Source organism: Terrapene carolina, unplaced genomic scaffold, assembly GCF_002925995.2.
Source record: "Terrapene carolina triunguis isolate 2854851 unplaced genomic scaffold, T_m_triunguis-2.0 Scaffold189, whole genome shotgun sequence".
In the NCBI taxonomy this organism is placed as follows: domain Eukaryota; kingdom Metazoa; phylum Chordata; order Testudines; family Emydidae; genus Terrapene; species Terrapene triunguis.
Genome location: NW_020664540.1, coordinates 6,293,914 through 6,309,610, shown reverse-complemented (window position 1 = coordinate 6,309,610; position 15,697 = coordinate 6,293,914). Strand labels below are relative to the sequence as shown.

Here is a 15,697-nt window from a genome sequence, read left to right as displayed (position 1 = left end):
CTCGCCGCCCCCATTGGCCCGGGACGGCGAACCGCGGCCAGTGGGGGCCGCGATCAGCCGAACCTGCCGCGTCAGCAGGTAAATAAACTGGCCCGGCCCGCCAGGATGCTTACCCTGGCGAGCCGCATGCCAAACGTTGCCGACCCCTGATGTAATGTGTAAAAAATAATTTCCTTTTATTAGTTTTAAATGTGTTGCCTTTTAGTTGAATTGAATATTCCCTTATATTATAAGAATCTGAACAGGAGCACCCAACTGGCCTGTGTATAAGGCAATCAGAAAATTTGGTTTTGATTAATGATTAGACTACTCTTTCTGCACAGACACATCCATTAACATTAGGAGCTAGGACGATTGTAATTTTTAAGACTTTCAGAGCCCCACTCCTTTGTTGCTAGCCTCATGTGTTTCATGTTTATTTTCTCCTGTTAACGGTGACCTTCAGGGGACTTTAAAAATTGTACTAGTGCCTGTTTTTGCTTCTTTATGATGTATAATGAAGGCCAGAAAGTCTGGCTTTTATGGATGTTTTTCTGCTTAGTTCTTTACCTTAAAAATAACAGGAATGTTAACTTTCATCTTCCCTATTTTTGATGAAGATCTTGTTAGGGTTCACAGAGGAGGGATGTTTTTAGCTTACTTAACTGAAAAGAGGTGTTCCATCTTTAACAAAGACATTCTTTCTCCAAGATGTTGCTTAGTCGTTGAAGTTAAAGAGTTGTTAACAAACACAACATTTTAACTTTTTAACTGTATGACTAAAAATTCCGTCCCCTCTGAATTGCTCCACTTTCACTCTCTTGGTGTAATCATTTAACTCATTATAAAGTCAGCATAGCATCTGATAGACTCAAAACAAGCAGGAAAACATGCAGCCTTGAGGGTTTTTTGTTTTATATACATAACAAAAAGTTAAATAAAAACAAATAACAAGCCCATTTTTTTCACCCTTTGTAGGTCATCTTTTAAAAAGTGAAATTCCAAGCAGGTTTGTAAAGCTCTCTAATCCCGGGGCTGAGATTTAGAATGTTGTGGTTGTTTTTTTTAGAACAAGGAAATACTTCTTCAGAGATGGCAAACCACGTACTCCCTCACTGTCGATATTGGGAAGAAGTTATGTAAAGACTCCGACCCGGAGACCAACGCTGTAATACAAGAGGAACTCAGACAGTTACAGGAGAATTGGAATGATGCCCAACTTCAAGTGGAGAAGATCATGAAGCAGCTCCTCGGCACTGTGCAGGTACTCGACAGGTGTTCTCTGGGGAGGAGGACACCTTGAGATGCCTGCACACTCCTGTTCCCGTGTGGGGGAGTTCTAGGGAAGCTTGACCAGTCCTAGGGGCAAGCCGGCTAGTGGGGTGGAGAGGCTCTCTGCAGGAAGTGCCCAAGGAGCCCCAGAAAGAGTAGCAGCTTCCCAGCTCTTTGTCTGCCCTTCTGTGGATCCTAATATGCAGGCCCTGCAAAGACTACTACATGACTGGGATGCAGTAACACCCACAAACAAGCTTACACGTTGGGGACACAGTGGCATTAAAGGACCGAGCCCCTAAACCAGTGCCTTTGATTGGGGGTGTGGGGTATCATGGTGGCTCTGTTGTCCCCCATTTGCCCTTGCAGGGGTGTGTCTCAGTCAGTGGCCTCTAATCTCAGGTGACAGCTCCATTTTGAAGTTGTCAAAAGGCTCCCATTCCCCTTGCCTCCCCAACAGAGTTCCTTGCCAGTAAAGCATCAAGTGTGAGCTCCCCAACTCCAGACTCTGAGGAGGCCCTGTGACTCCCTTTGAGATCACTCCCCACCAGCTCCATCGCTCTATATCTGGGGGCTGTGGGAAGGCCAAAGTCGTGGACTATACCTCTGTGGAGAGGGGCTGGGTAGCTGGGTGGATACTGCTATAGTGGGCTTCCCCTCTTTGGCCTGCAGTAATGGTCTGTGGGCATGGAGCCTGGCTGGGCTGTGGAACTCTGCCCACGCTTTTCAGCCATGAAGCACCTGGGTGAGAATTTGGGCCAGTGGCATTAGTCACACGTCTTTACTTTCTTATAGAGCCATTATAGGTGCAGACTATGCCAGAGGCCATATGCACCTCGTCATATATACCCCCTCTGAAAATGAAGAGGTAGATCCATGAACATTTCCTCTCTGTAGTAAATTTGTGTTTCAAAGCATAAAAACTTCATATTTAATGATATCACTTTAATTGATCCCCAGCATAATTTAAAACTATGCTCCAAAGAATCTTAGTTTGTATAAAAGGAGATGTGAACCACTTGAGCTAAAATGCACTTCAAGGCAAACATTAAGTACAAGAGGGCTCAATTCTCCCATTAATCCATGAATGAAATTCTTATTAGGGACAGTGTGCATGCACTGAGAGAAGATCTTGATGATCAGTCCTCTAAAACAAATTAATTTAGAAGTTGCTGTTCTTTAATTCATCCATACAGTACAGTACGTTCATATTGTGAGGTATTTGTCATTCATAACTTCCTTGTTTCTGTAAAAAACAGACCTGGGACAGCTGTGAAAAGCTAATCAAGGAATTGGAAAGCAGGCTGCGAGAGCTTAAGGCAAAAATAAAAGATCCACTACCAGAGGAACATGAAGAGCTCTACAAAACCAAGGAACACGTTAAGGTATTGAAAGCACATTTTGTAAAAAAATATTCCTTGTACAATACTTGAGCCTCTAGGAGACTGGATTTCTATTTTGCCTGCTCCTCCATGAAACTGAGTTCTTCTGTGCTACTGGTAAATTGCCTCTGCCCCTTCCCCCATGTCTGAGGTAACATTCTAATCTCTGCAAGTGCTGGAATTTTTTAAATTTGGCAAGACATTTCTTGTTATGCCCTCGATGGGACACAGAGGTTTATCACTTCCCCTGCCTCTCCAAATAAATAAATACATAAATAAAAATTCAAACCCATTACAATAAGAAGCTAAAATTCCCTTCTCCCCATCTGTTACTCCACTTCACTCCCCTCTATGTGGTTGGATGTCTTTATTCATTGTGTTATCAGTCTACTATAGACTGTAAAATTCTCCAGGCAGGGACCTTATTATCCCCCTTGCACACCTGTGGCATGCTAAAAATAATAGATACAAGTAAAGGAGAGCCAGAGTGGGGCAGCAGCAGTTTAAGCCTTTGCTGCCAATATCCTGCCATGAAAGTTAAATGGCATGGAAAGTATTTCCAGTACATGACTCATTTTGGTAATTTTACATTTGGCTTCATGGCATTGTGCTTTATCACCATGTTTATGAACTGAATTGCTTGTTCTTTGTGGAAACAAGTAAGTTTACTGATGTCAGACACCTTTGTATCGCTATCAGCTCCCTGAGATCTTCTTTGTGATAGCTGGCTTCCATTCATATGCAGGAACAGTCTGCTTTCAAACACTTGTGTTGACACAGTGTTTATTAAAAATGCCTGCACCCTGTCTGCGTACAGCTACCACCACTGATAATACCAACAGTGGAGCTTTGGCAATGGAGAACGAGTGTCAAATTGTGTCAGTATAGAAGCAGCCCTTAGGTACAAGGGAAAGTATAAAAGGACCAAATAAGGACCCCAGTTTCTTCATTTGATCTTTCTTTTCTTGCATAGAGCACTGGACCCGGTCTCACACAAGAGACCTGGGTTCTATTCCTGGGTCTGCCACTGGCTTGCTGGATGACCTTGGGCAAATCACTTCCTTCCCTATGCCTCAGTTTCCCCACCGGTAAAAAAAAATGAGGATAATGACCTCCGTTGTAAAGCACTTTGAGATCTAAAAATGAAAAGCGCTATATAAGAGCTAGGAGAGGGGTGGCCAACCTGTGGCTCCAGAGCCACAAGCAGCTCTTCAGAAGTTAATATGCGGCTCCTTGTATAGGCACCGACTCCGGGGCCGGAGCTACAGGCGCCAACTTTCCAATGTGCCAGGGGTGCTCACTGCTCAACCCCTGGCTCTGCCACAGGCCCTGCCCCCACTCCACTCCTTCTCACCCCTTCCCCCTGGGCAGCGCGGTCCCAGCACCCCGCGTCATTGCGGCACCTACCTCCCACAGCCCTAGCTAGCCTGGGCTACGGAAGAGAGGGACTCGGGAAGGAACTGCAGGAAGGGGCTTAGGGGTGGAGTGTGAGCAGGGCCACGCCGGGCTGTTTGGGGGGAGACAGCCTCCCCCAGCCCATGCAGAGGAACTATGAGGGTAGGAGAAGCTGTCTGCTCCCTTTGTGCTTTTTTTGGTCCAGTTTACCCCTCCTAGAGGCAGAGCATTTTTCCTTGTTAGCAGAACCAGGAAGGTTTTTTTGACAAGTTTTCTTTATTGTAAAATGTGACTTTCCTTCATCTTTACAACACAGATATTTCCCTACTGCAGTTTGTTGTGCAATTACTCCTCTACTTCAGTGACAGCGTTAACACAAAACACTTTTTAAAAGCCATCAGGAAAGATTATCTCCTGGTAACTAAAGAAATGGATCTTGGGGTTGGGTTTTTTGTTTGCTTGTTTTTTTAATTTTAATATTTTTTTAAAAGTCTGGTCGGCAGCGCAGCGGAGCTAAGGCAGCCTCCCTGCCTGTCCTGGCTCTGCGCAGCTCCCAGAAGCTGCCGGCATGTCCGGCTCCTAGGTACAGGGGCAGCCGGCCAGGGAGGCTCCATGTGCTGGCCTTGCCCTGAGCGCCGGTTGCACAGCTCCCATTAGCCGGGAACTGCCGGGGGAGCTGTGGGGGCGGTGCCTGCGGGCAGCACACAGAGCCCCCTGTGTCTAAGAGCCAGACATGCCACCACTTCTGGGATCCGCGCAGAGCCAGGGCAGACAGAGACCCTGCCTTAGCCCCGCTGCACTGCTGACCCGTAGCCACCTGAGGTCAGCGCCACCTGGCCGGAGCCCACACCCAAAACATCCTCCCACATCCCAACCCCTCTGCCCCAGCCCTGAGTCCCCTCCTGCACCCCAAATCCCTCACCCCCAGCCAGAGTCCACATCTCCTCCCACACCCAACCCCAGAGCCCGCACCCCTAGCTGGAGCCCTCACCCCCTCTTGCACCCCAACCCACGCCCCAGCCCAGTGAAAGTGAGCGAGGGTGTTCGGTTTTGTGCAATTAGAAAGTTGGCCACTCTACCAAACCCTGCAGCAGTGTGTCAGAAGATGTTGGGTGTTAGATATCTAGTAGAGACTATTTTAGTATTTTATAGAGTAACAGGAGGCTTGTTTCTGCACTAATGAAGTCAACAAGAGCTATGCCATTGACTTTAATGGGCTCTGGATCAGGCTCAGAATAACTAACACTGGAGGGAACCCTCTAATAAAGCTAAAGAGAGATTAATCTTTTCAACTAACCATTTCTCTTCCCACCCTCCCCCAAACAGGATGCAGAGATAGAAGGAAAAGGAAAGGGAGGCCGACCTAAAAGCATCCTAGCAAAGGCTTTCACGGCGTTACCCTTTTGGCTGCCTATGTGTAAATTTCCCCTCCTCTTTTTCTGTTTTCCCCTCCCCCACAGGCCAATCAGAGGATTAAACCAACAGGTTTTGAAAAAACACAGGAGCTTAGTCTAAAGGATTGTTTTCCTTGTGTTTAAATGCAGGAACTGGAGAAGTCACTTGCAGACTGGAATCAAAACGTGAAAGAACTTGATAATATGAAGGCAGACTTGGCTCATTATATCCTTGCAGAAGATGTGGTGCTGCTGAAGGAGCAAGTAGAGCATTTGCACAGAAAATGGGAAGAACTCTGCTTACGAGTAAGTCACTTAGCTGTTGAATATACTGCTCATGTCCTTGTTCTTTGTTGATGCATTTAGGGTGAAATGTCTTGCCGGGCCTAAACAGCAGAAAGAAACATGCTTTAGTAGAGTCTCTTTTGTGGCATTCTTTGCCGATGCAGTTTCTTTATAGCAGCATGGCTGAACAATAGTGGAATAAAGTTAGTCTGGGCTCTGCTCTCTTTGTTTCCATAACACACAGTGCTCCAGTTTTGCAAACTCTTAGCAATTGAGTGTATGAAAGAAATGCAGCTGTTGGGTGAAATGGATGGCTTTGTTCTAACTCACAAACTAGAGTGCTAAGGCTAAACAGAGGAATCGCCTGAGGTGAAGGAGGGAAAAAGTGGGGGGAATTGTTTTGCTGTTCCTGCTACCTACTTTGTCTTTTGAATTCACAAGTGATGGCATGTTGCATAGGCTGATGTAAAATACAGCTCCAAGGAAGCTAATAAATGAAATTGAGAAATAAATTAGCTTTTAGGTATGTTTAGTAAAAAGGACCGAAACATATTAAAAATGGACTTGCCATTTCTTTAATATCATGTATTTCCAAAACTTTTCACAGTTTACTGTTCAACATTTACCATCTTTTGTGGCCTCCTGCTTTATTACATTTAGTTAGCACTGCGTTTAAATTTACTGGACCAAATTCATTCACAGAAGTCAATGGAGTTACACGAGGGATGAATTTGGCTCACTGAATTTATAGATTGGTATATATTGATGTGTAAAATATATACATAAAATACCCATGTGTATTAATAGAGAAAGGTAGTGGATAAAGAAACAAAATGCTAGATTTTAAGATTCTTGATTTAAGAAGATAACTTAGCAGATAGTTCTAAGCTAGCAACAAATGGAACCCTTTATAGTCATAAAATTACACAGCTCTTTTTTGTAGATTACAAAAAAAACTGTAGAAACAAAGTTCTCTTAGTATTTAGGGCCCAAACCTTACCCAGGTAAAGGGAGTTTGGGTGCAATGGGAGTTTTGGTGGAATAAGGATTGCAGTCAGGCCCTTCGTAATAACTTTGATGTGGGGAAATATTTTGCCTTAAACAGAAGCCAGGTCTACACTACAGAGTTAGGTCGACATTGTCGACCTAACTCTATAAGGGTACGTCTATACTACCCGCTGGATCGGCGGGTAGTGTTCGATGTATCGGAGATCAATTTATTACATCTCGTCTGGACGTGATAAATCGATCTGCTAATCGACGCCCGTACTCCACCTTGGCAGGAGGAGTAAGCAGAGTCGACGGGGGAGCCGTGGCAGTCGACTCGCTGCCGTGAGAACGGCCAGGTAAATCGAACTAAGATACTTCGACTTCAGCTACGCGAATAGCAAATAGCATAGCTGAAGTTGCGTATCTTAGTTCGAACCCCCCCACTAGTGTAGCCCAGGCATGAGTGTCTACACTACAGCGTTGTTCCTACCAATGTAAGTCCTCCAGTATATCGAGCTTAATAACTCCACCTCCACAAGAGGCGTAGTGTTTAGGTTGATGTTGTTAGGGCGCCCTAGTGTCTGTGTAGACACTGCTTTACTTACATCACCTGTCAGCTCTGCATGGAGCTCACAGCTGTGAGGCACTACGCAGAGCCAACAGTCCGGGGTGTCGGCGCCCAGTAGCAGGGCTCCGCACGGAGCCAACAGCCCAGGCAATCAGTGCCCCACATTGCCCCACTTAAGTTGGTGCAAGCACTCCTGGTAAGGACACACACCACCAGCAGAAGGAAGGTAGTGTGGACATGAAAAACCGCAGTAATTACTGTGGTGGCTGTACATTGACCTGACATAGGTCAATTTAATAGTGTAGTGTAGACAAGGCCTGAATGGCTAATCCAATGAAATATGTTCATTATTTTACTTACTACAGCAGATTCCGAACACTGAGAATGTTAGACTTGAAAACATGTAGGCACAATATTTTCCAAGTTGGATGCCTGATTTGGGCACCTTCTGTATATTCATATTTAGACACCTAAATAAGAGGCCTGATTTTGCAGTGATGCTGAGCACCATTAGCTCAGATAGTGAGCTCTGAAAATGAAAATCAAGCCAATGTGCCTAGCTACAGATTAATCCAAACTGTAAACTTTTGGCCATTGTAATTCAATTTCAAACATACTAATAGACTACTCCATTTTGTATGCCTTTTGCGAGATGAGTCGAAGCAGGAGAGTGAAAGATATGTATTATTTGAAAACAATTGACATTTAAATGGAGAGGTCTGAAAGACTTTAAAAGTCAAACCCTGCCGCTGTCATGAACATCGCAGAGTGAGGCAGCCAGATGCTCATGCTGGAAAGGATAGGGAAGTAAACAAACAAACAGTTAATGAGCAGATGCATTCAAGGGGATTAGTGTTTGCATCGCTGCCATTGCAAGGTATATGTAGGTCAAGGATTTAACAATTCATATCAGTAAGGGTCCTGGTCTATTACAACACACACATGTATGGTATGTGCAGATATCTAGATCTATAGTGCATGTTCCACCTCAGAGCAAAGAGGGGGACAAAACCACAGAAGGGGGAAAAGAGTGGAAGCACAGAAGGGAAAGGCAGCTAGTTCATAATGGCCCCCCTTCACTGCAAACTCCCCAGGAGAGTTCCTGCCTGAAGTTCTAGTGGGAAGAGCTCTGTGAGTGATGTGGGGGGGGGGGGGCTAGAACAAGGAACAGCCATTCTATGCAAAATGTGCCCCTCTTAAACAGGCAGAATTGAAATCAGAAACACTTACAGGAGTTAATGCTGCTTCAGTCAGCATTGCTGTCCCCTCCTTGCCCCCATGGATGGAGTTAACTTACCTCATCAGCGGGGAGACAGCGCAGGTGGCAGAGGATAGCCGGTGCCATCATGTGATCCCCATTCTGCTGGTGTTGTTCATGAAGAGTGAGCAGGCATATCATGGACGCAGAAGAGCTTTCAGATTGGGGCAGAAATCCTTGGGGTCTCTGGATTCTTTGGTAGATTTCTTCTTAATGTGAGTTAATGTGAGTCTAAATTAGCTGTTACCACTCAAGAAAGAGATCTTGGAGTCATTGTGGATAGTTCTCTGAAAACATCCACTCAATGTGCAGCAGCAGTCAAAAAACCGAACAGAATGCTGGGAATAATTAAGAAAGGGATAGATAATAGAACAGAAAATATCGTGCTGCTTCTATATAAATCCATGGTATGCCCACATCTTAAATACTGTGTGCAGATGTGGTCACCCCATCTCAAAAAAAAAAATATTGGAATTGGAAAAGGTTCAGAAAAGGGCAACAAAAATGATTAGGGGTATGGAACGGCTTCCGTATGAGGAGAGATTAATAAGACTGGGGCTTTTAAGCTTGGAAAAGAGATGACTAAGGGGGGATATGAGTGGGGTCTATAAAATCATGACTGGTGTAGAGAAAGTAGATAAGGAAGTGTTGTGTACTACTTCTCATAACACAAGAACTAGGGGGTCACCAAATGAAATTAATAGGCAGCAGGTTTAAAACAAATAAAAGGAAGTTCTTCACACAGTGCACAGTCAACCTGTGGAACTCCTTGCCAGAGGATGTTGTGAAGGCCAAGACCATAACAGGGTTCAAAAAAGAACTAGATAAATTCATGGAGGATAGGTCCATCAATGGCTATTAGCCAGGATGGGCAGGAATGGTGTCCCTAGCCTCTGTTTGCCAGAAGCTGGGAATGAGCAACAGGGGATGGATCACTTGATGATTACCTGTTCATTCCCTCTGGGGCACCTGTCACTGTCCACTGTCGGAAGACAGGAAACTGGGCTAGATGGACCTTTGGTCTGACACAGTAGGGCCATACTTATGTTCTTATGAGTTTTGGAGGCCATTCCCCTATGCCCCTTCCATAACACTTCTAGCCCCCTCTTTCTGTGTAGTCCATGTAATGTGAATGAAGAGGCAGTGCAGATTTAGGAATACATTTCCCTACCCATTTAATTTGTTGTGCATGAGGAACATATGGAACCCAAGTTCTCAGATCTGAAAGGGCAAAAGCAGAATAGTGTGAGGTTATCTAATGTATCACGTGATATGAATGATCTTTTTATGTTTCTTTTCCCTCATTGCTACTCCCAAATTTCAACCAGTTTATAAAATTATATCGGGCGTAGAATCCAGGCACTCGTAATAGGAGAAGTAAATGGGAAGAATGCCAATGAGATGATCAAAGGTGGACAATAAATGGGATCTGTATTTGCATAATTTATCGTGCTTGCAGAAATATAGGAACTTATTACAGGGATGTATCTGAACATGTGTTGTGTGTATATACGTGTGTGTCTGTAAGATATAGCTATTTTATATATGTTTGTATGTAGAAATGAATATTTTGTTTTCCTTGTTTGTTTGGCATTGTCAGATTTCCACTGCATGGCATATGAATTGTTACAAATGTCATCATTTATAAAGCCGTCATCTAGTTTAGTAGCTTTTCTAATGGAGAGAATCTGCTGTTTGTTAGACAGTGTTTACTCCTGGTGTTCCAACCTCATGTTATAACATTCTGGTTACCATCTTTAAAAGGAAACCTGGAGAATTCTAATAAATGGTCCTGTAAATTGGAACAGCTGATTAATTTAGAATTTTGCATTTATAATGAAGTCTGCTGCAATAATCTATTGTTAAAAAGAAACATGAATATATATCTTAGTCATGCATGCTTTTGATTATATTTGTAATCGTTGGCTTCCTGCTGAGAGATTTCAGAGCTGTTGACAGCTGTCGTGTATTGTTATCCATAGGTGTCTCTGCGTAAGCAGGAAATAGAGGACAGACTCAATGCGTGGATTGTGTTCGATGAAAAGAATAAGGAGCTATGTACATGGCTGGTAGAGATGGAAAGCAAAGTGTTACAGACTACAGATGTTAGCATTGAAGATGCGATAGACAAATTACAAAAGGTAAACAGGAAAGCAGCTTTTCATGCATTCTAAGAATTTGTTGTAGACAAGCCCACACTAAAATAGGAATGTCGAACAGCATTTACAGGGTAAAGATTAGAAGTTTAAACATTTAGGCCCCAATTGACAAAGGTATTTAGTTCCTAATTTCCATTGATACCAAGTCCTTTGTCTTTATCCCTACTGCTGATCAATCTCAGAGTCAAAACCAAAACAGAACACTCCCCTGATTGTGCTGCATCAGCATACTGCATTTACAATTGGGACTCCTGCTTCTTACACTGGGGAAGGATGTAACATATGGGACCTGTGCTTGATATTTGTAGGGTGTGAAGCTAGAGCCTCCTCATCTTGGAGTATCCTTTGTAGGTAATCTATGGAGCCCTGGTAGTGCTTCATTGCTCCCCCTCTTCTCACCAGTGCCAGCTGTGGTGAAAGGGGCAGTTGGAAGGTAAATCGGGGATGATCCCAGAATACGGAGGTGTGCAGTAGTTTTGGTACTAAGTACATAGGAGGTCACCACAACCAAAAAATACCTCAAAACCCACAGATCAAGTTGGGAAACAAATCTGATTTCCTTCTGTGGTACTGGACTTGATTAAGTAATAATATATAAAAAGCACTGTCTTAAAGACATAGAACAGTAGTCTGCTGCCAGTGTCCTTTCCTAATGGCTTAAGGGGCTCAGTATCTAATCCCAGATCTCCGAGTATAAGAATACCAGCAAAGGAAGAGCCCTTTGAACTTGAATTCAGGTTCTTTCAAGGCAACTCATTGAAAATTTAAGTTAAAAGAAAAAAAACCCAAGAAAATATTAGAAATTTAAATTGCTATTCTTAGGGTTATGTACCTGAAAGCTTTCAGGTCTTTAAGCCACTTATTGTTTATAGTGTCTTAATTATGGGTACTTTATTCCATGAAGAATAAGTTTTCAATGTAGTACTTTAATGTATTAAAACACCAGATCTAATGTAGTCCTTTGTGGTTTGTTTTCCCTACCCTTCTCTGTTTCATTTATTTTCTGGTTGTATGATAAAAAAATAATAGGTTGGATCCTCAGCTAGTGTAAAGTGGTGTAGTTCCATTTTCCCCAGTGGAGCTCTGCCAGTTTACACCAGCTGAGGATCTACTCCCCTGGTGTTTCTATAGTAGTCTGGGTCATTCCACTTCAAGCCCATCCCTACCCCACACAACAAAGAAACCCAGAAACGTTATTTCAACAAGAAATTGATTTTCAATATTTGCTGTGAGTAATTTTTGGATGTATTTTTTCAGGACTGTATGGAAGAAATAAACCTGTTTGGTGAAAATAAACTTCATTTGAAGCAAATGGGTGATCAACTGATCAAGACTAGCAACAAGAGCAGAGTCGCAGAAATAGACGACAAACTCAATAAAATTAACAATCGGTGGCAGCATCTCTTTGATGTCTTTGGAGGACGGTAAGAACTTAAATTTCAGCACTTGCATTAGATGGAAAGTGATTGAAACTAGGAAGTGGCCTTAAACTTTTAAATAAAATGCTTATTTTGACAATTTCTATAATGTCTACATGGGGTTCCCAACTAAACTCAGAAACATACTGACCTGATTTTAAAGTATATTAATTGGGATTTCAAAATTGGCTTAAAAATAAGATTAAATCTATATTTTCTTATTCAGTTTGATTGTTAGGGGCTTCTGGTCTATTTTGCAACCACACTACTCCATGTACACAGCATTGGGGGGTGGGAGATTTTTCTTTCAAAATCTGAGGATTTAAGGTAGAATCAAAGGGCTAGTCTACACTTACCGGTTAGTTCGACGGCTGCGGATCGAAGTTCCGAGTTCGATTTATCGTGTCCGGTCTGGACGCGATAAATCGAACCAGGAAGTGATCCCCGTCGACTGCGGTACTCCAGCTCAGCGAGAGGAGTACCGCGAAGTCGACGGGGAGCCTGCCTGCCGCGTGTGGACCGCGTCTGAACCGCGGTAAGGTCGAAGTAAGGTATGTCGAATTCAGCTACGTTATTCACGTAGCTGAATTTGCGTACCTCACTTCGATTTGGGGGGTAAGTGTAGACCAGCCCAAAGTGATTTTACTTTGCTATCATAGTACTGAACTTCATTTAAAAAATACCATATTGGCTGTGCAGTGATGTGGTAGATTCTCCATCACTTGGGAATCTTTAAATTAACACTGGATGCCTTTCTAAAAGATAGGCTCTAGTTCATGTGCAAGTTATTGGAATATGTGGGCATCACTGGGTCAAATCCTATGGCTTGTGTTATGCAGGTGGTCAGTCTAGATGGTCAAAATGGTCCAGTCTGCTCTTAAAATTTTTGGAATGTCTAACAAATAGGAATTTAATCCCAATATTGTAGGCTGCTCTTACATGACCACATCTGTAAGGCCTGCACGTTATTTTTAAAATGCAGCATCCACCACAGACCGATAAATTAGGAAAAGCTTTGCCATGGCAAATCAACAAAATCTGGATAGCCCCATCTATGACCTCTTCTGATTGGATTAAATGTTTTATTTTACTGAAAGAACTAAGAAAACTGTGACCCTGCCCACTGATTGAGATAATCCAATTTCATTATAATCTGTGAACAGATTGAGTCTTTACCCCACCCCCAGCACAGTACACAGACCCCAAGGTAGTGTCCAGACTCACCCCCTTCCTAGGATTTGGGTTTATTGGTAACTCAGAAACAATAAAATGAATACAACATTGGCATCAACCTAAACTTTCTGCCTGAGGTAAACTCTTTCTAGAGTTTCTCCCTGTCCTTGTTTTCTGTGGGCCTTAAAGAAGACTCCCACCCCCTTAATATTCTGGTTGGAGCTAAGTGGGCCCAACCATCATCATGACTCAGCTGTAATTACCCTGAATCATAATGAAGGATTTTAGCACTTGAGCCTAAGGTGACTCAACAAAAAAGCCCTTCTTTAGGGTCTGCCACTCAGGTCTGCTCTTAATGGATAGGCCACTGGATTGGGAATCAGTAGACATGGGTTCTATTCCTGGCTCCGCCACTGGCCTTCAGGGTGATCTTGGGCAAGTCTGTGACTCAGTTTCCCCATCTGTCAAATGGGGATAGATACTGACCTCCTTTGTAAAGCGCTTTGAGATCTGCTGATGAAAAGTGCTATATAAGAGCAAGGCATTCCAGTTCTTCATGTAAGAGGTTTCCTACTTGCAATTCACTTCAGTACCATAAATACAATGGAGATCCATCAACAGAAGTGTTATAACTGCCCTTTTTCTCTGCCTGTTATCGGTTTGCTGTAAGGTTTTTAACTTCTGAGACCACTTAGTGTTGTTGTATGCTGCACACTTGCTTTCAGTTTTGAATGTTAACTGTTGTGAAATAATGTTTTAAAATGGAAGCTACCATATTTTTAAAAAAATCTCTGATCTTTGCAAGCAGCTTGGTGCCACTTCATACATACGGGGGGAGGGATAGCTCAGTGGTTTGAGTGTTGGCCTGCTAAACCCAGGGTTGTGAGTTCAATCCTTAAGGGGGCCATTTGGGGATTTAGTTGGGGATTGATCCTGCTTTGAGCAGGGGGTTGGACTAGATGATCTCCTGAGGTCCCTTCCAATTCTATGATTTTTTAGTTTAAAAACTGAATTACACATGGTGTGTTTTACTGATAATATTTGAGAAAGTACTAGAAATTAAAAGCAAAGGAAAGATTATTTTCTTCACAACACTGTACCCCACAAAGTACTCAAGTAATCTTTGCCATAAACCAACCTCTGCCTGGCTGCAGCTAGGAATAACTTCCCCTTTGCACATATTATTGCATAACTGTCCATTGTGGCAGGGTTTTTTGCACTTACCTCTGAAGCATCAGAACAATGGCCACTGTGTTGGGGAATGGATATTGAACCAGGTAGACCAAGGAGCTGGGGGAGGAATGAGAGTGGGGGAGTCTGGACTGATGAGACTAGGATTTATTGGGCAAAGGGACTGGGACTGGGATAGAAGATTGAGTACTGGGGCTGGCTAAGTGAGGAGAATGGGACTGGGACAAAGAGTTGGGTGGGGAAGAGACAGGACAGGGACAGTTTGTAGGAGACCGAATGGGTCACCCTTGTGGGGAATGCCCCCTAGAATACACTCCCCTCCAGAGCTGGGGAGCCTCATCATTCCTCTGATGTCACCAAATATCTCAGTTATCTCAAGTGGCAGAGGTCTGTGCAGTGATCTAAAGGTTCTAACCCTGATGATGTCAAATGGTGGAATTTCTGTTTTTTCAATTTTTTTTTTTAAACTTAGGAAATTACCCACACAAAACTTTGTTAAAAGATTCATCCTGTGCCCTGAATGAGACACAGGTCCTGTGGAAAAAATAGTATGTGATCATAAAATTAAAGACTGTATCATAAACTATATGCACAAAAAGGTCACATTAATGTTGCACAGGGAACCTTATTTCTGTCATTTCCTAACTTTGAGTGCTTGACTTGGCAACCTTAATGCTTTTAACATAGTTTTTTGCATGTAATATAATATATATATGTCTATACAATATTGAAATGACAGCAAAACACAGTCAAAAGCCAATCTAATCAATACAGAACATTTTCAATAAACAACTTACTTCACCTTAAACCAATAAGCAACCTGAGACAGATGGGCAAATTAGGTGAGTTCTCAGTTTAGACCTTGGAGTGATTCTCTTAGATCATGGTGACAAGCTCAGATTTGCCATATGGCAGCAACTACACAGAATGGACTTAGCACTTTTATTGTATGTATCTACTTGGCTTGTGCAGTTCACAAAGGCATTGTCATGTGTGTCACAGCTGAAGCATGGTTTGATGTAAACTAGGAAGCATCTGAAAACATAATTCCCATGGAAAAAATAACATTCAGACATCTGTTCCTTTTTTAGTTATGCAAATACATTTCTGTACAGCTTTGGAGAGACTGTTAGCTAGCCATGCTCTTCTGTGCTTTTCTTTGATGGCTGGCAAGAAAGGAAAAAAGTAGGGTACTAGACAAACAAAAGTTTAAAGTCTAATTTGAGATTTTGG

The 15,697-nt window shown here is 43.0% G+C and overlaps 1 protein-coding gene across 1 annotated transcript in view; it reads left to right on the top strand.

Moving 5' to 3' along the window:
- Window positions 1-15,697, top strand: part of SYNE2 (spectrin repeat containing nuclear envelope protein 2) — a 199,090-nt gene that overhangs the window by 143,266 nt on the left and 40,127 nt on the right. The window contains exons 81-85 of the mRNA XM_026654293.1: window positions 1,049-1,243; window positions 2,511-2,636; window positions 5,573-5,728; window positions 10,506-10,664; window positions 11,940-12,106. Coding sequence (XP_026510078.1) covers window positions 1,049-1,243; window positions 2,511-2,636; window positions 5,573-5,728; window positions 10,506-10,664; window positions 11,940-12,106 — 803 coding nt within the window. The remainder of the gene's footprint in view (window positions 1-1,048; window positions 1,244-2,510; window positions 2,637-5,572; window positions 5,729-10,505; window positions 10,665-11,939; window positions 12,107-15,697) is intronic.